At 28.7% G+C, this 20,251-nt stretch overlaps 1 protein-coding gene across 1 annotated transcript in view; it reads left to right on the forward strand.

The window, feature by feature from the left end:
• The window catches only part of LOC117182685, a 40,370-nt gene that overhangs the window by 15,353 nt on the left and 4,766 nt on the right, over positions 1–20,251 (forward strand). Inside the window, exons 6-12 of the mRNA XM_033375789.1 lie at positions 7,648–8,208; positions 13,033–13,130; positions 13,218–13,320; positions 13,408–13,759; positions 13,850–13,963; positions 14,040–14,201; positions 16,616–16,810. Coding sequence (XP_033231680.1) covers positions 7,648–8,208; positions 13,033–13,130; positions 13,218–13,320; positions 13,408–13,759; positions 13,850–13,963; positions 14,040–14,201; positions 16,616–16,810 — 1,585 coding nt within the window. The remainder of the gene's footprint in view (positions 1–7,647; positions 8,209–13,032; positions 13,131–13,217; positions 13,321–13,407; positions 13,760–13,849; positions 13,964–14,039; positions 14,202–16,615; positions 16,811–20,251) is intronic.

Consider the following 20,251-nt stretch of genomic DNA (forward strand, 5'->3'; position numbering starts at 1 on the left):
CATCCGAACATAATTAATATACGTTCCTTAAATATGAAACGTTATGAAAAATAGGTTTCCAAAAAGTCTTTAAAAATTGTAAAATTTAAAATTGAAAGACTCAATATTTGAACAATTTTCAATGCTTCATTTTTAATCAGTTGAATTAACATCTGAATTATGATCAAATTTCAAATTGTTTTATTCCGAAATTGGTTTTATACAAAATTTAAATATTTTGAATCCTTCCCATTAGTCTTTCCAATTTATTAAGATTCGAATCATAAAATATTTGAATAACCGGGAATTTCTTTCCGAGATTTGAGCGGGCACCCTGAAAATTTCAACTCCTGATCTTCAATTCAATATTTATTTCAGATACATGAGACTGAAATCCTTATTTAAGTTTGTATTAGGTTCCGAATTAAAAATTGCAATTCCAGTCGAAATACAAAATTTTAAATTTGATCAATGAGATTTATCCAGAATATAATTTTCAAGAAGGAACCGAAGCAAATTCAAAACTGTATTCTAAGAATAAGTGTCCTCAGAAATGTCCAAACCGGTTGCAAGTCTACGTGGCGAATTTTTGTATTTTTTTTGGAATTTGTTTGTCGCGTAAGCGATGTAAGCATATTTAACCAAGCCGATCAAACCGATCGAAATACCGGTTAGGTATTATACAGAAGAAACTGTAGAATCGCGAGTGCCTTCGCGTTAGCTCGCGCAAGGTGAAAGCGCATATTACGACTTCTCAGTCACGGCCGAGCCGCGACGGTGTTCGCAGGTTCGTTTTCGTTTCGTTTATATTAAAAAGTGAATCAAATTGTTATTCGAGACGTGTCTTCGAGACGCGTGTCAGCCCAACAATACAATTATTCACGTGGACTGGGACAAGGACTCTCTTCAGGGTGCATATTCCAGGAACGGTCAATCAAGCCATGAAGAAGAAATGAGACAGGGTCCTAAGACACTTTCGCGTCGACCCAATACCCAAGGTTCGTAATGAAGTTGATCTGATCCGAGGTCGCTTCCACAATCATCTTGTTGAATCCAAAAGTATTTCCTTGAAAAAATTAAAATGAAAGTCAATATTACAAATTTTTCGTTTTAGAATGAAGAATCGAATTTCGAAAATTTATTTAAAAATATTAGGTCTTGCATTCTATGGTATGTTACAAGCGGTAAACAAACATAATTTAAAGGAGAAGCCTGAATGTAAATTCCAACTACAAGTTTTTTCTGTTATATGCTGCTGAAGTCCGGTTTAAATATCTCAACTATTTCTTAGCAAATAAAAAGTCTCGTAAGCCTCGTAACGTAAGTTATGTAACAATTAGAAAAAATTGTAATTCGACATACCAGACAAAGAAAATAAGTTAATTATCCATGATTATCTATATTCAAACAATCTCTTATTGGCTTAATTAAAAGCGTGCTGAAATTAAAAATTTTGAATATAGATATTAATTACTTGAATTCTCGAAATGTAAAGTCTAGAAACTAAACTCATGATTAAAAAGCAGTTTTATAATTTATTTTTAATTAATATTATTTGCTGTATGTACTTAATATTGATGTATTTGTGTTTAAGTAATTAACCATTTTTTTATGTTTAAACTCGTTTCGTTTTAATCAAAATTATACAAGTAAATTATACCTCACTTTCACTTAAAAATCAGATATTAAAAGTATTTGTGAGTCTCGTTGATCTGAAACCGTTACTTCAATTGACCTCAATTTTAAAGATCAAGTCATTTTTCAAATTTTATTTCTTATTTATTATGACTACTGTTGTGTCATTTATGAATTAAGTACTAGTACCATTTTATTTAAAAATAAAAGCATTTAAAATTTGGGTCTAAAATTGGAAATGATCTAGAGGCTTAAGAGTTGCAAAGTGGAACTTAATTTTAACATAAATTGAAACTGAGCCACTTAAGGAGAAAACTTTCGATTAAACAAGATAGTTTGTGGTCTCGACCGAAAAGGATTGGAGAGAACCAGGTTTTATGAGATCATGGTGGCTGACCTTGAGAATTATTTCAAGTGGCCGTCAGCCTTGGATATGGCTCGGTGATATTAGTTGGAACCACAGAGGAAACTGCAATTGCAACATGTCACCACGCCAAGGAAGGCCCCCAATTTCAACAGGCTCGAGGACTAGTTCAGCTTCGAGTGGTCGACCTAGATGAAAATACCGACACCCAGGAGACGTCCTGTTACGTTTCAGAAGGTTCATGGAGAGACCGATTTTAGAGTAAAAATTAGAGCCTAATTTTAATATTTCCAGAATTTTTTCATTTTTTATTTTGAAACTCCCTCGGAAATGTGAAACAAACACGAAGAAATAATTATTTATCAATTATTTTCATTAAATAGTTTTTTCTAATCAAAACGATTCAAACTTGAAGCAGTACTTGTATGTAAATTTGGCCAAATATATTATGTTTCCTGAAGTTAAGGATGTTCATTTGTTGTCTCATCTCAAGTATTTTAAACAGTTCATTCAGTTGAGGAGTATAAATATAAGGTCAATACAGAAAAAAATTTTAACATGTAATAATTTTTCACAGCTTATTGTTAATATTTGAGTTATCCCCGAAAAAATCAGACTAAATGAAAAACTTCCAGCTCAGGGGAAAAAAAATCTGCCCATTTTTCTTATTTTTTAACTAATAATATCAAAAAAGGAAACTATAGCACATATTCAGTTACATTTTTTCTCAATTTGAAATGCCAAGAACTTTCATTCGAGCCATCCCTGAAGAAATTCGAACTAAATTAAAAGATTACAATATAGGGGTCTAAAAAACCTAAATGTTCACATTTTTCTCGCATTCTAATTGAGGCTGTTTGTCAAAAAGAGGCCTTACTACTAAAATTTCGATTTTAATAAAAGAAAAAAATTAATTGCAATGTTCATCAATAATCACATGGATATATATTTTTAAATACGTCCAATTTCTTACAGTGGATAATGGGTCTAACTTTTTGCTAAAGTCCTTTTTCGACTATGCATATTCTACATGCCTTTTTTGGGAAATTAAGCATAGTTTACTGTAGTTATTATTACTGAATAAGTCCCCTATATTTCTTTTTGACTTAAAACTCGTGACTTGAAAACTATTAGAGAAGAATTAAAATAATCTGAAACTTTTTGTCTAATTCAACTTTTTTCCCGAATGACAATCGAATTTTTGGTTTGTTTTTATGATACTTAGATACGTTTTCGACAGTCAGGTACAGTTCATGATTTAGCTGGTATTTTCTTTACTTAATGGTTTTTTTAATTCGTTGTTTTTTTCATTATTTTTTTTCAACAACCATAGTACTTTGTAAACAATTTTAAGTTTAACTATAGATTATTAATATACGACCTTTTTGTGTATTTAGTTGCATTTTGAACAAAACACTACTTAGGCCCATTTTTGACAAACCGCTTCAATTATTGGCATATAAAATAAAATAAAGCTCTAACATAAAAAATGTTATTTTAATTTAAATTCTACATGCCAAGATTATCAATTTGAGCCATTCTCGAAGAAATCAGACTAAGCGAAAAGCTTTCAGCATAGTGGTCGAAAAAATCAAAAATTTTCCATTTTTCATAGTTTCCAACTAGCGATATAAAAATAATTAAATTCTGTCATAATAAATTATATTTTTTAACTCAATTCTTCGTGTCCGGAGCTTCAATTTGATCCATCTCCGCAGCAAAGGGAACTAAAAAAAACTTCCAACATAGAGGTCTTCTCACTCCACCCCCACTCCCCAATTATTTTTTCTTTAAAATTTGGAATTTCATTAGGAACCAAATTTTTTCTCCGTTTATTATTATTTTTCTACGCCCTTTCTAGATTTAGAAACCTAAAAATCATAAATTTTTTATTCATTATTTCAAATTGATAGCTAATTTTGAATTTGAATTTTATTTAGAACAAAATACGTTATCAATAATAAGCCATTTTTTAAAGAAATTCAAATGCTTTCAAGATTTGAGCTGAATTTGGATCTGGGTGCTTTAAATTTTTCAGAAATTAAAATTCTGATCCTTACAATTAAAAAATATTCAAATATAAACTCTTTTGTTTTAAGAAACTTCAAACTTAAATGCTTCCAATTTAGAAATAAGGGATCACTCACAAATTTCGTAACGCGTTTTTCTTTTTTCCATATCACTATATCACTGTTCACTTCAAGGAAATTATATTCTCATCTTTATTTAAACAAAAGAAAACCGCGTTACGTAATTTGTGCATGATCCCTAACCGAGTTTGAAGCCTTTAAAACTTTTCGAAGTTGAAACTTGCCTGCTTTAATTTAAAATCATTTGAAACTGGATTCTTTCCCTCAAAAAAATAAAAATTATAAGCTGTTTCATTTTCCGAATTTTCAGTTAGGTAATAAAAATTTGGAAACCTTTAGCTTTAAAAAATTTTATATTTACTCAATGTAAGGTACCAATCTTGAAACAAAGATTTATTTCAAACGAATTTACAACTCAGTATATAATTTTTTAGCAAAGTGTCAAAATCTGCATGAATCTAAAAACAAGAATGTCTGAAACAAGAAAGTCTGAAGTCCTAGTTTCTTCTTAACCAGTCAGCCGTAAATACATACCAAGAAATGGCAGTCAAAGTAGTTGGCACTTGATGACAGCGGCTACAAATGTTTTTCTCTCACTAACAATGAATACTTACTTAAGTTTCTCTGATTCTTCACATCCGGCATTGCATCTAGTATGCACTTACTACTTATCCCGTACCTTTATTTGCTTTTAAAGCACACTAGAACCAGCATACGCAAAAGGCATAAGCGATAATCTACGATTACATCCACCTACCTCTTTTCTACTAATCCTCGTTCCAGATTTATCAACCCTGATCTTGATGAATGGTGACTTACGACTAACTTTATGAATCTCTCATGATCTCGTCTCAAAGCACGTGTCGCAATAATGAAATGCAGTCATCATTGGAAAATTTTGCAAATTCTACAAATTCTACAAAGTGTATTTATAATTTTATTTTATTCCCAAGGAAGACGAGTGAGAGATTCATGAGATTTTTTTCAAAATTTCCTCAGACCTACTGACTAAAAAATAGGATGTCTTTTAAGAAAGCTCTGTATTTTGAGAATGTTTCAAATTAAAATGATTTTTAATTTGCATCTCTTTTACAAAGCGTGAAGAGACAAATTTGAAAGTTTTCTCAAAATCGTCTATACTAAGAACTAATTATGTACCCTCGCTCAGGTTGGCCACAGGTTAGAAGAAAACCTGGAAATCAGGGAAAAGTTACTGGATTTTGTGAGTCAGGAAAAAGACAGAGATTTTGTAAAAAAAATTGCAAGAGTCACGTAATTTTTGTAAGAAGCACTTTCAGTAACTGTCGAGAATAATCATGGTTGAATTGAATTTAATTCAAGTCTGTAACTATCTTCGAATTTTCTTGGTTTCTTTCGAAATATTTTAGGGTATTTTAAAAGATTCAAAAGAATTTGTAATGGATTTCAATAATTAAAAGGTATTTTAAAGGATTTTCAATATTTAGGGTATTTTTAAAACTTCTAAGGAATGTTCAAAAGCTTAAAAATATTTCAAGGGATTTCAAATGGTTTTAAAGGATTTGAAATATTCTAGAGTATTTCGAAAGATTACAAGGTATTTCAAAGGCATTTAATAATGTTCAATGAATTTTCAAAGGTTTTAATGATTTTAAGGGTCTTGACAAAATATCCATGGGGTTTAAAAGAATTTCCTAGAATTACGGAAGATATGGAAGATTTTAGGATATTTTGAGATATTCCAAGTATTTTATCAGATTTCCTAGAATTTCAATGATTTTAAGGAATTTTTAAAGCTTCCAAGATAGTTAAATATATTTTTCAGGATTTCAGGAAATATCACATTTCATGTAATTTAACGGGATCTTATAATATCTTAATGGATTTTAAAGAATTCATTCATAAGAATTTAGGAGCTTTAAACATTTTCAAATATTTAAAGGTATTTCCAAATATTGTAAAGAATTTCAATGGTTTTAGGCTATTTTAGAAGATTACAAAGAATATTCAATAGGTTTTAATCATTTAAAGGGATTTTCAAAAAATTGAAAATGATTTGATATATTTGAGGGAATTTGGGGTATTTAAAAAGAATTCAAGGAATTTTCAATTCATTTTAGTAATATAATGGGGTTGCAAAGAATTCAATATATTTTAGAGTATTTTAAAAGATGCAAGGTATTTTTAAGTGCTTTCAAAAGTTGCAAGAGCTTTTAAAAGTTTTCAAAGGAATTTAAATATTTTAGGGAATTTTAAAAGATTCAAAGGAAATTTCAACGTATTTCAATAATTTGAAGGAAGTTTAAAAATTTTTTAATGGTTTTTAATATCTTAGGGTATTTTAAAAGATTCAAAGGAATTTTAAATTTATTTTAGTAATTTAATGGGATTTCAAATGATTAAATATATATTAGGGTATTTTGTAAATGCCAAGGTATTTTCACTAGCTTTTAAAAATTGCAAGGGATTTTATAAAATCGTAAAGGATTGACAATATTTGAAGATATTTTAAAAGTTTCCCAGGAATTGTCAATTCATTTAAGTGATTTAATGGGATTTGAAAGATTTTAAATACTTAAAGGTATTTGAAAAGATTCCAAGGCATTTTCAAGGGATTTGAAAAGATTTCAATAGACTTGAGATATTTCAGAAAATTGTAAAAGATGTCAAGGAATTTTCGATATCTTTCATGAATTTAAAGCGATTTAAAAAAGTTCAAAGTATCTTGAATCTGTTAGGCAGTTGAAAAGGATTTTAAAAGCTTCTAAAGTATTTTAACAAATTTTTCAGGATTTCAGTAAATATCATTTGATTTCGTATAATTTCACGGAATTTATAATATTTTAATGAATTTCAAAGAATTTATTTACAAAAAGTGCGTTATTGTGTAGGATCTCAAATAATGGAAGTAATTTTGAAATATTTTTTACAATTCATTTGAATTTCTTTTGAAATTCATCCTAAATTCACAGCATTTTTTTTTTAGTTTATGTTTGATTCATCCTGAAATCGTTTAAACTCGCGTGGATTTGTTAGGTATTTAATCAAATTCCTTTGAATTCTCTTGAATTTTTCTAAACTAATTTCAAACTTACTAAGTTCAATGCAATTTTCATATTATGGAATTTATTTAAATTAACTTGATTTTTTAAAAATTTACTTGACTTTTATAAATTTTATCTGATTCTTCTTATTCCCCTTAAACTTCTCTAAATTCACTCTAATTTTACAGAAATTATTTTTTATTTTTTTTATTTTTCATATTTTATCATTTCAGTTGAATTGTTTTGTCAAATTTTCACATTTTCAAGTAGCTTAGGATACGGTCGCCTTTGGAATAATAATTTAAAAAATTATAAATTTTAATTGTTATTATTCCTTTATAAAATATTCTATATTAAAAATGTTACAAGATTATAATTTTGGTATTTAAATATTAATGATAAGATCAAATGAAAATATAGGCAACAGGGAATGGAATTTTATATAATATTTCATAGAATTTTGAAAATGAAGTTTTGCGGCCACCCTGGCTAGATTAAATTATTTCTAGATACCTATCAAACCTCTGAATATGTTTTAAGCAAGTTTCATTTTCAGATTCAACATCAGATGACAGCAACTATGAAACGCTCTACGCCTATCAATTTGATGACTTCAGTACAGACTCCGAGGCTGAAACTGAGACGTGTAATAATTCTAGCATTCCAACCACCTTAAACCAGAATCAAGTTATAAATTCCCGCCTTGAACCTCCAACGAAGCCGACACCACCACCTCCCAGAGAAGCGAGTTTGACCCAAACTTTAGGAAGGAGGATGAAAATGCTCCGGAGGACCTGGACAATCACCAAAGGAAGCTTGGGACGAATACGAAGAAGAACTTCTGGAGAAGATCCTGCCTTTGAAACTAGTAATGACCACGTCGTTGCTAGCAGTGATCACAGAAAATATTTCAGCTTCAAAAAACATTTCAGAAAAGGTCTTACTGGTCTCTCGACTTTTTATTTGGAGAACAATCACGAAAATGGAAATTCAAAAGAGAGTAATGAGACGAATAGTAATAGCAAAGAGGAAATTTACAGCAATAGTAACTGGTACTCGCAAGTTGGACTTTGGAGGGATGATAGTAGTTCTTTACAATCTGAAGCTAATAGCGCTGGTACGTTTAAAAATAATTTTTCTTTCATTAATTACCTACAATGCCTTAGGGGCCATCCATAAATTACGTAACACGTTATTTGCCATTTTGCCCTATCCCATAAAAGAAGTCGTAGAAAAGTGGCTTAGATCCGTCCATCCGCCTATGTTACGTAATTTTTCCAAATATTTTCACTCATATTTTATTAGATACAATTTATTAACGTACTGCACGAGACACCGCAATTGCCAAGTAATTAGAAGCGTATAAAATGAAAAGAAAGCAAATTAAAACAATATGGAACGTGCAAAAAATGAACTGTACATATACTTCTTTAAAATTAAAACATATAAACGACTGTGTCATCTAGTATAATAAAAAATTTTTCATCCAAAAATTAATTTTATATAATTTTTTTAAAGTATTAGCATATATCTCCACTTATTTAATATTGCTAAGAAACTCTTAGTAAGAGTTTTAGAAATTTTTAATTTCTGTTTAATTTGTCGTAAAATCTAGAAAAGTAGATCACCAAATCTAAGGGTTGTATTTACAGGGTGGAAAACCGGGATATGACAATGAGTTTATTTTTTGACCGGAAATTTTACAAATATTTAGAAAAAAAAATCTGTCCAGGTTTGATTTTCAGTTTTTTAAAATAATTAGTTGAATTGTTATATTTTTCTATTATGAAATCATTTAGTTTACAATGCATAATTCGAAAATCTTTTACTTCAAAATTTTCCGTTTTAGATTTTAATTTTGTATGCATACATTTTCATTAAAACATTTTTAAATGCGGTTTTAAAGACTTAAAACATTAAAAATTAGAAGTGTTTGAAATCTGCAATTATGGATAAAAAACAAATAATTTTAGTTTACCAACTGTGAATATAAATTATAATGATTTTTTTCAAAATTGAATTGTGCATTAAGGTTTAACAAGTGAATAGTAATTCATTTTACAAGATGATTCGGAATCTGTATAAAATTTAAGAAGTTCCAGATTTTAACGTTAGAAATTAAAATGTTTCAATCGGGAAGTCTAAGTAGTTAAACAAATGTAAACGCACGATTCAAACTTTATAAACTATTTTGAATTTAAAAATAGCTTCAAAATAATAAATTCATAATTAAAGGTTTTTATTAAATTTGAAATATTGTTTTAGTCTAAAATTATAAAATTAAAAAATTTTGTTATTAGGAAAAAGGAAGTTCATTTAACATCAGTAATTATAAATCAAATATTAAAAACTGAATAAGAAAACTAAACTTCAAAGAAAACAAAATTAATTAAAAATTTTAAATGATTTCCAATAATGTAATGGAAGTGTCTACGTATATCGACAAAATCCGGCTATTCGCGCTGAATGTTCGGTGCAAATAACTCACGGCCTAATTTAAAACAAAATATACATTTTTATAGATTTCGAACGAAAAATTAAAAAGCTTTTTAAGAGTTTTGAAAAGCTTCAAAATAATAAAAACAATTATCTCAAGATACCGAGTAAAATTGCAAATTATGTTTTATTCTTAAAAAGTATCTTCAAGAGAATATTTAAAAAGATTAAAAATATTTCCAAAATTATCAAAAATGAAACAAATTTTAAAGGTTTCGAGATTTTACAAGAAAATTTCGAAGATTTTCAAGGACTTTTAAACTATTTAAAATAAAAATAATTTAACTTTTAATGTGAAAAGGGTTCAGTTTATAGTAAAAATGTAACTGTTCAATTATTAATATTTTTGGGTTAAAATTACTTAAAATGATTTGGAGCTCAGTTTTTATAAATTTAAATGGAGAAATTTTTAGCTTTAGAGTTCTAAATTTTTAATGTTGTGGATCGTGAAAAATGTTTGAGAACCAGGCAAAAACGGGGAAATGACCCGGAATTTTTTTTCTATGATTGAAACGGCCACCCTGATTTCATAAGTAGTGCAAGACTAGGTTAGCTTGAAAAATGCTTATGATTATGGGACTACTAATAATTTCTACAATTATGAAAAAACTTTGCTTTTATGAATATATTTTTGAAAGTACCCGAAAATCTTTTAAATTCTTTAAAATCTTTTGAAACCTTGAAATACTGAAAGCCTCTTCGCACTTTGAAATTTCTCAATTTTTGTGAATAATTTCTTTGATGTTTCATTGAAATAATATAAAATCGTATACTGAAATTCCTTGAAATATTTTAAAGTAATGCTAAAATCTAAAAAGAAAACTCTTAAAAATCGTTGACACATTTTTCACTCTTTGGAAGTACCTTGAAATATTGGAAAGCTTTTTAAATCTTTTAAATGCTTTCAAATTCCTGAATTTATGTAAATAAATTCTTTGAAATTTAATTAAAATATTATAAAATTCCTTGAACTCTCGTGAAATTACATAAAATTTGATGATATTCCTTGAAATTGTCGTAATCCTCCGAAACTTACTTGGAATCTTTAAAGATAAACTAAAATATTTCCAATCCTTTGAAATCTTTGAAAATCCCTTAAAAGTTTTAAAAGCTTTTGAAAATTTCTTGGAATCTTTTTAAATACCCTAAAATCTTTAAAATCCTTTGAAATCTGTTGAATTCTCTTCAAATTCTGGAAACCTCTTGGAATATTTTTAATATTTGAAATACTTTGTAATCCTTTCATTCTTGTGAATAAATTCTTTGAAATTTGATCAAAATATTACAAACTCCCTTAACATTTTTGAAGTTCTATGAAATATTTTTTGTTCCTGAAAGAATCATTAAAATGTATTTTTGAGATGAATTTAAAAGGTGTTGAATGATTTCGTGGTTAGTAGTAATTTTAAAAATTGTGGTAAAACTTTGTTTTATGGATATTTTTTACAGAATAATAAAGAAATATCAAACTACTAATCTAATTATACATTGTAAATTTACTTAACTTTGACGTTGTATACTATACTTTTTGACTCATATATTTTCTATAAGGCTTATTTGTTAAAAGTATTGCATATTAGTATCGATCCCCCTATGCAAAATATATCGTAACATCCCCCTCCCCCCAAATCTTCAACATAATTTATGATCGGCTCCTTACTTTAAGGTAGCTGGCCTACCAAAAGTCAGATATTTGAAAAGAATAGTTTTTTTATGATTTTAAGAATCAAAATATTATAACTGATGTCATTTCATATAAGAAACATTGTTTTTTTATTAAAAATATTAAAATTCACAAAAAAAACATTAACCCCTTTGTTGACAGAGAGAATTCGACAAAAGGTGCCAAAAATGGCAGGAAAATTTGTTTTCCTGAAAATTTGTATCCTGGGGTTTTTGGGGTCGCTAAATCCGAATATGAAGTCAAAATTCAGAAATACAAAATGGCGGATCCAATATGGCGGACGAAAATACAAAAAACGGCTCGATTTGAATAATCTTGGTAATTACCGGTTTTTGGGGTCGCTGAACCCGAAAGTGAAGTCAAGATTCAAACATTTTAAATGGCGAACGAAAATATCCGTTATTTAAAATTTTCGAATTTTGATTCAGCGACCCCAAAAACCCGTAAGTACCGAGATTGATCCAAATCGAGCCGTTTTTTGTATTTTGGTACAGCATATTAGATCCACCATTTTGAGTTTTCGAATTTTGACTTCAGATTCGGATTCAGAGACCCTAAAACAACCCGAGTTGGACTTGAATGCAAAATCGGAGTAAGTTAAATGCCAAGTCAATGCGAACGAAGGGGTCAATTTAAACCATGTTTCTTAAATTGAATTTTTTCTGACCTTCGCTTCTTACCAATTTTTGAAAAATGATTGCATTTTCTTAAATGACGGCTTATTTTTTTCGGGAAAACATTCTCTCCAACTCTACTGTTTACAATTTTAAAAATAACTAAAAAATCTTAAATTATAATTATTTGTTTAACAAAATTTTTCTTTAAAAAAATGATTCTAACGATTTAGAGCCAAAGAAGAAGCCATAAAAGTCACAGAAAAATTAAATTTCAAAATTGGAAACAGTAGAGTTGTAGAGAATGGTTTCTCGGAAAAAATAGGCCATCACATATTAAAATGCAATCATTTTTAAAAATTGGTAATAAGCGGCGGTCAGCAAAAATTTAATTAAAAAAAAAACATGGTTAAAACTAATGTTTTTTTTTTAATTTTAAAATTTTTCATAAAAAATTCTGTTTTCTATTTGGAATGACGTCAGTAACAATATTTTGATTCTTAAAATCATAGAAAGACTATTTTTTTTTAGATATCTGACTTTTGGCGCCACAACTATACCTTAAACACATGTTTTAAATCCATTTTTTTATTTCTGATCTGAAAGTAATTTGAAGATAATCTAATTATTAGATCATTAATATTGGTTCTTTAATTTGATCCACCGAGTTTAAGAACCTCAAATTAGTGTTAATTTAAAGTTCATCAGACTGACAAATTAGATGAGGCAATAAGTCTCACTTGTCTAAAATTTAATCGCTGTCAGGTAGAAAGTTTAATACGAGAGCTTTCACGTCGTTAGTTAGACTTCCGTCTGTTTGTCAATCAGTGTTCAAGATCTGACGATTATTGTTTTCTGTCTTTCGGTGAGAACCGAGGCTTATTGTTTACTTCCTTCTGCGTCTTAATGCATAATATGCAAGCAGGTTCGAATCCAGTTTTCATACCCCATTAGGACATCAGTCTCGTTTTCATAAATAAATATGTTTATTTTCATTTGTCGCTTCTGCTGAGAATGTGAATTAAGTCGGGCGAATCTTCGTGAAAGGGAAAATTCAAACCTTAAAAGGGAAAGTACAATTCTTAAAAGGAAAAACAACTTCAGAACTTGCACGGAAATTAAAATAATCGTAATAAATTTTTTTCAGATCACTACAGTGTTCTAGCCGAGGAACCTCTGTATCAATTTTACGCAGCAGCTGCTGCGAGGGTTGCGTTTGAATCAGATTCTGATGGATATGAAGAGGTAAGCTTAGAAAATCTATCAATTAAAAAAAAATTAAAAAGGTAAAATAAATAAAATAAGGAAGATGTAAATTTTTTTTAATTACAGGTGGAAGATATAACTCCTTCCTCAGCAGCAATGGAACTTGCGAAACCTGGCCATCGAACGCTATGGTGTCAAACACCTCAAGTTATTCATAGTGGCCTCCTACGTAAGTTTATTATTCATAAACTATTTAAAGGAATTATAAAATAATAATTAAACGTACTTCGGTAAATAATTTAATATTATCTTGCAGAGAGATTATCTCTCGAGGAGCGGAGGATTCAGGAAGCGAAATTTGAAATTGTGACATCGGAAGCCTCGTATTTAAATTCGTTAAGGGTTCTGGAAAACGAGTTTGTAAATAACAATGAATTAGTCAACGACATTTTGACGCCAATGGAACGAAATAAACTTTTTGGGGGAGTTTCAAGTGTTTTAATGTCTTCAGAAAGGTTTCTAGCTGAAATGGAAAATGTGTGGAAAGACGACTCAATGTTGTTAGGCTTGCCAGATGTTTTGCTCAAACATGCAGAAAGGTGTCTTGCCATATATGTTGCTTATTGCTCGAGCCAAGTCAGCATAGATACTACCTTAAAAGAATTAAGGTAATAATTCTCATACGTTTTCTATTTCTCTTTTTGTTGGGAAAGAAAAACAAATTTGACCATATTATATTCAAACTGAATTTTTTTCAGAGCAAGGAAAGGTTTGAAATTTTTGGAAGTCATCTCTAGAATAGAAATGCGACCTGCTTGTCAAAGTCTCTCGCTGCATTCGTTTCTGATGTTGCCAATGCAACGAGTAACAAGGTAATAGAATAAATTTTATGGATAATAGAAGAATGGCAAACTAGGGAGAAATGGATAATGAATTTCTTTTTTTCAGACTGCCTTTATTAGCTGATGCTGTTTTATCAAAGTTACCTATGGATCATCAAGAGAGAGCATCTTGGGAAAGAGTCTTGTCGAATCTAAGTTATGTTGTTGCAGAATGCAATGAGGGAGCGAGAGCTGCCAGTCAACTCATTGAAATGGAAGCTCTGGCCAGGTAAGTGTATAAACGAATCTATTAGTGTGGCCACTCGCATCTCAGAAAAAGAATTCCTGGACATTTCCCGATTTTCAACCTTTTATTACAGCTATTTAAATTTAAAAATTCAAATGAACAAACCTAAACAATTTATAATTCGTAGTATTGACAAAGGAATTTATGAAGAAAAGAATATTGTAAAAATTCGATGCTTTTAAACCGAGCTTGTTTAAAATGAAAACATTAAAAATGAAACTCATTTTTATTTAGGGCAATCAAAATTCAAGAGATTGACAAAGAAGCTCTGAGAACTGGTGAACTGTTCTCACTTTCATTTTTAAAATATAAACGATTGAGAGGTTGAAATTGGCTCATTTATAAATTTTCAATCTATAATTATTCAAGATTGTACGTTTTCAGTTTAATTATTTAACTAATGTGTAAAACTTTAAAATTATCCAAATTTAAATGGATTTTAAATGAAAACATTGTACGATAACGTTCAAATTTCAGACTTTACAATATTTTCCTGTTTTAAGAAACTTACCCTTTATCTCGTTTTTTCGCTCAAGCTAGTTTTCGTGTCGAAAATCAAATATCTGAAAAAATAGTTTTTCTGACTTTAAGAACCAAAACAATATCATTGATGATGTAATTTCAAATAAAAATATGCATTTTTATGAACAATTTTAAAGCTTGCAAAAACGATTAATTTTAACTTATAAATAATTATAATTATATAATTATTGCATGATAATAAATTATTAAAGGTTTATTTGTTCGGGAAAAACATTCTCTATAAATCTACTATTTCAACATTTGGAAGTAAAATTTCCCATGGCCTAAATTACTGAAACCATTTATTGTAAATAAAACAATTTTTTAACAAATATCTTTAGTTGAAGTCGTAAGTTTTAAACTTTTTCAAAAAAATAATGTTTTTCTGTTATGAGACGTGACTGGTGGCATTCCAACTTATTAACTATCAGACATTATTTTCCAGAGACCTGGTTTTTATATACGACAAATGCGACTATTTAATTTAAAATGTAATTATTTGGTTAAAAAGTAATATTTTTGGTCGAAAATTCCACAGTTTTTTTGTACAGTCGTCCTTTTGGATTGTTAACTCATCTTTTTTGTTCTAAAAGCAATTTTTGTTGTTGAAAATTCATCTTTCTTGGCTACAAATTCAACTGTTTTGAAGAGTTGCCTATTTTGTTGAAAATTCTTTTTTTTTTTTCTTTGTAATCAAAATGTAACTTTTCCATTTTTGGTTGATTTATCTTTTTTAATTAAAATATTAACTATTTCTTTTTTCTTGGAGAATTCATCTTTATGATGTTAAAAATTCGATTATTATATTTTTGGTTCAGAATTAAACTCTTTTGGTTAAAACTTTTTTTTTATTAAAAATTAATCTCTTTTGGTAGAATTATTTTTTTGTTTTTGAAAATTCACTTTTCGTTTTTGAGAATGAAGTTTTTTGTTAAAACTACAACAGTTTTCTCAAATTAACGTCGCTTTGGCTTGAAAATCCAACTATTTCTTCGAAAATTTATTTATTTCGTCACAAGTTCGTCTTTTTTGTTAGAAAGTTGAACTAGTTTGTTTCGAATGCAACGGTTTGGTTAAAAGTTAATTTTTCGTCTTTAAAGTTCAACTATTCAATTGAAAATTACCTTCTTCGTTGAAAATTCATACATTCGACTTTTTAGCTAAAAAACTCAACTCTTTTATTGAAAATTCGTAGTTTTTAGTTAGTTAATGCAACAACTTTGTTGTAAAATGCAATATGTTTCGGCTTGAAATCTTAGTAACCTAAAACCTTTCACCGTGAATTCAATATGGTGCCTAATTAATTTTATTAAAAATAATGTATTGTCCTGTTTTCGTGAAAAATCACACTATTTCATATATTATGAGAGCATTGTAAGTTGTAAAGTCTGAAATTCACATTTATTCATTTTCACTCGCTGACGGATTTGGCATATTTGGTTTTTATCGTTCTGAAATTATAACAATTATTAAAGTATTAAAAATCGGTTATGTCTAATTCTGCTGTATTAAACAGTTGAAATTTAAAACCAAATCATTTGGTTTAGTTTAATTTAAGGGTATTGAATTTTCAATTCTTCCAAAATTGAAAAAGTGATATTGTATATTTTCATTATTGTGAACTTTCTGAATTAAACTAGTAAAAAATGTAGAAATTAAAAAATTACAATAATCGACCATTACATTTTTTACGTCTTTAACATGCAACCATTTAAAATTAAAAGTTTTTCTGATTGTGAAAATCCTCATTGAAATCGTAGCCACTTTAAACAAGTTCAAAATAAAATCCGTTCAATCACATTTTGACGCTGAATTTTTTAAATTATAATGTTGCACATTTCTCTACTGAAATAAAATTGTGATTTATTTTTCAGAAAATTAGAATACTCGCCCAAGGTACCGCCTGTAATTTTAAGGGACAGGAAACTCATTCGCAGTGGGACAGTCGTACAACTATTGATGAAATCCGACTCTGAATACAAGCTGACTTTTGGAAAAAAATTCCAGAAAACTCCTCTCTATCTTCTCTTGCTCACTGATTACCTTCTAGTCACAAAACTGAAAGCGAAGTGAGTGAATCCAAAATTATTTATAACCGAATCGCCACTAACCCGAGATACATTTTGTTCAAAAGGTCAAAAAAGGCCCCTGATTACTAATATGTTGGCTATTTTGTCGAAATTCTGGTCAGTTTTTGTTCAATTTTTTAAGCAATTTATGTTCAACACAATTTTATAAAATCATGCTCATTGGTATAAACCGTTTGCCTTTTGAAGTGTTAGAAACAAATTATTTCTTAAGAAAACTGACATATTTGCATAGTTATTACACAGAATCTGTTGCTCAGAAAAATGTAAAATATGCACGTTATCTATATCGAGTTTAGATCTCCTGAAAGCAAAAAGAAATCAGCCAATCGAATGAAAAATTCTTTTCGTGAATTGTTAAAAATTTGCGATTTTTAAGAGATACTCAACTTAAAAAAAGGTTTGTTTGGATGAAACAAATATATGTTTGATCATATATCAGAGATAGAACTTGTTTGATTGCAATAAAATTTGTTTGAGCTAAGCCATGGTGTGTATGAATCCTATAAATTTTGTTGGAATCAATCAAATATTTGTTGACTGTATAAAAGAAAGAATTTGTTTCATTCAAACAAAAATTTTTCTGAGTTTTTCTGATTTTTCTGACAAAAGATTAGTAGAAAAAATAAATAAATTTACTTAGCAGTCTATGTAATGTTTAAAAAAGGTCATAAAAATGGAAAACGTGAAAAATATAAAAGTTTAATAAAATAATGCGATGGTGCATGTAACATTCTTAACTCTATAAAAAAGTCATAAATATTGTAAAATTGTAAATGTGGCGATGTCCGATTGTTTTTCGTTTTTTCAATTTTTCCGATTTTCCATAGAAAATTGAAATTTTTTAGCAAACTTTGTGAAAATGTGTTGTTATGAATTGCCTCTCTATATGAAATTTTTTTTAACTAAACTAATAAGCGAAAATTTTCAGATTTTATTAACGAAAAGTGGGCTATTAAAGATTATTAAACAACTAATAATTTGATTAGTCAAGATATTTCCTAATTCAAAAGGGTTATAAAAATGAGAAAAGTGAAAAAGACACAAATTTGATAAAATAACACGGTTGTTAATTAAAAATCTATTGAAACAATAAGGTCTTATTTTAAAATGTAAACCGTGACCTGCCCTGTTTCCATTTTCAAAAGATTGCCATCTGAATGTTTGCACAAAGTTAAGAAAAATAAGAATTGTTTAATGGATCAATGTGCTACAAATCAATATTTGTTTGTTTTATGAACACATTCTATAAACAAATGCACACTTTATGTGTTTCAAAGCGAAAAAAACCACCAATTTTCTTCTAATATTATGGAAATTATATTGCAAATTATGTTTTCTGTAAAAAATTTGCATTAATACTTGTATATTTTATAAACAAATTCACATTTTGGGCGTTTCTAAGCGAAAATAAATCATTTTTTCTTCTGTCCTTCTTGAAATTATATTGCCAATCATGTTTTCTAAAAAAAATTCGCTATGAATTAATTTTTGTTTATTTTGTAAACAAATTGTATAATTAAATTCACATGGAAAGAATTTGAAGCAAAAAGAACTCGTTGTTTCTTCTGATCTAGTTAAAATTATATAGCCAATGATGCTCTATAGAAAAATGTTGCCAAACATTGCTAATCGTTTATTTGATAAAAAAAAACATACGTTGCAGATATTTATAGGCAGAAAGAAATCGATTTTTCTTTTATTATTTTTGAAACTATATTGAAAATTAATTTTCTTGATGGAATTTTGTTACGCCTCACTATTTGTTTATTTTATCAAGAAATTGAACAAAGAAATGCATATTCTATGCTTTTTTAGGCATAATAATGTATTACATTTTGTAGCCAAAGTTCATCAGGAAATATCACTGGCAATATGATGTAGTAGCTGTATGCGATAACGGTATACTTGCATTTTTAAGAGTCACTTATTTTACGTTTGCTTCAAATTATCTCTTTAATAATAAATTAAAAACAAGGGACTTAACAGTACAAGAATACCGCTATTGTTCTGCACTCAATTTTTTAATTTTGGTTCGAAATATCTGATTAACGAACTTAGCCTTTATTTTGGGGACCTTCAGAAGTGTATCAAATGCTGACTCGATTGGACAAATTCTTTAAAAGTTAACGTGGCTGCAACATTCAGGTAACCATACATACAGACAGACGTACAGACAGATATACACCGACAAAATTTTATGATTTTCGGATTCTGTGCGCGCCGAAACGTAAAGATCCGTTAAAGACCAGAGATCGAAAATTTGGACGATTACATTACACTCTCATGAATGAGAATGTAATAACTAGATTTTCTTATTAAATATAATGTGTATTGTTGAAATACGTAAGAAAAATCAGGAGAACTAATTCGGAACAAAAAAAAAGTCTAAGAATTCGAAAAAGATATTAAAAATCATTTGACTGTATTCAAAGAAGATTCTACCTAATGTAACATAAGAATCTTAAAATTCGTAATTTTGAGAATAATTTATTTTTTCAAATTTCATTGTTATTGAAAAATGTTATGGATGTGATTTTCAAATATATTTAATATTTATGAAAAATTTCCCTCAAAATTTATTTATTTATTTATCAGGAAAGCAGTTTTATCTATTTTTTAATTATGAAAATTAATCATATAACGTTTTTAATTTTCATCCAAATTAAAAATGTCATTTGGATAATTTGCAAGTATTTTTGTCAAGTACCGGAGACATATTGACTATATCTACTGAAAATTTTCGAAAAGTATATAAATTATCCAATTTTCATGACAATTAAACATTTTATTTGGATAATTTGCAAGTCTTTGACCCATGTATGAGAAACTTTGACAAAAATGTATAAAATTTCAAAATTTTGAAAATGCTCTCAATTTTTTAATTTTGGTTCGAAATATCTGATCAACGAACTTAGGCTTTATTTTTGGAACCTTTAGAAGTGTATCAAATGCGGACGCGATTGGACAAATCCTTGAAAAGTTAGCGTGGCTACAACATTCAGGTACATACAGACATACAGCCACCGATGAAATGTTATGGTTTTCGGATTCTGTGAGTGCCGAAACGTAAAGATCCTTTAAAAACCAGAGATTGAAAATTTGGACGATTACATTACATTCGAAGGAATGAGAATGTAAAAAGCGAAAATGGATGTAGAATTGCATTCAAAGTGTCAATTTGAACCTCTTTATTTCACTCCACTTTGAAACTGAGCTATTATATGGGGCATTATTCCTCAACTGCCCCAACTCAAAGAGTCATGTTTTTCGATTGTCTCTAAATTCTGGGAATATGTTCGCCTACCCAACAGTAGTTAGTCCACAAACTTATAGACCAGGATTACCAACCCTACCCAAGTGAGGGGGGGTTGAATTTTCAACCCCAATGCCTGCAGGGGTAGTTTCAAACGCCTGTAACTT

Source organism: Belonocnema kinseyi, chromosome 2, assembly GCF_010883055.1.
Source record: "Belonocnema kinseyi isolate 2016_QV_RU_SX_M_011 chromosome 2, B_treatae_v1, whole genome shotgun sequence".
Taxonomy (NCBI): domain Eukaryota; kingdom Metazoa; phylum Arthropoda; class Insecta; order Hymenoptera; family Cynipidae; genus Belonocnema; species Belonocnema kinseyi.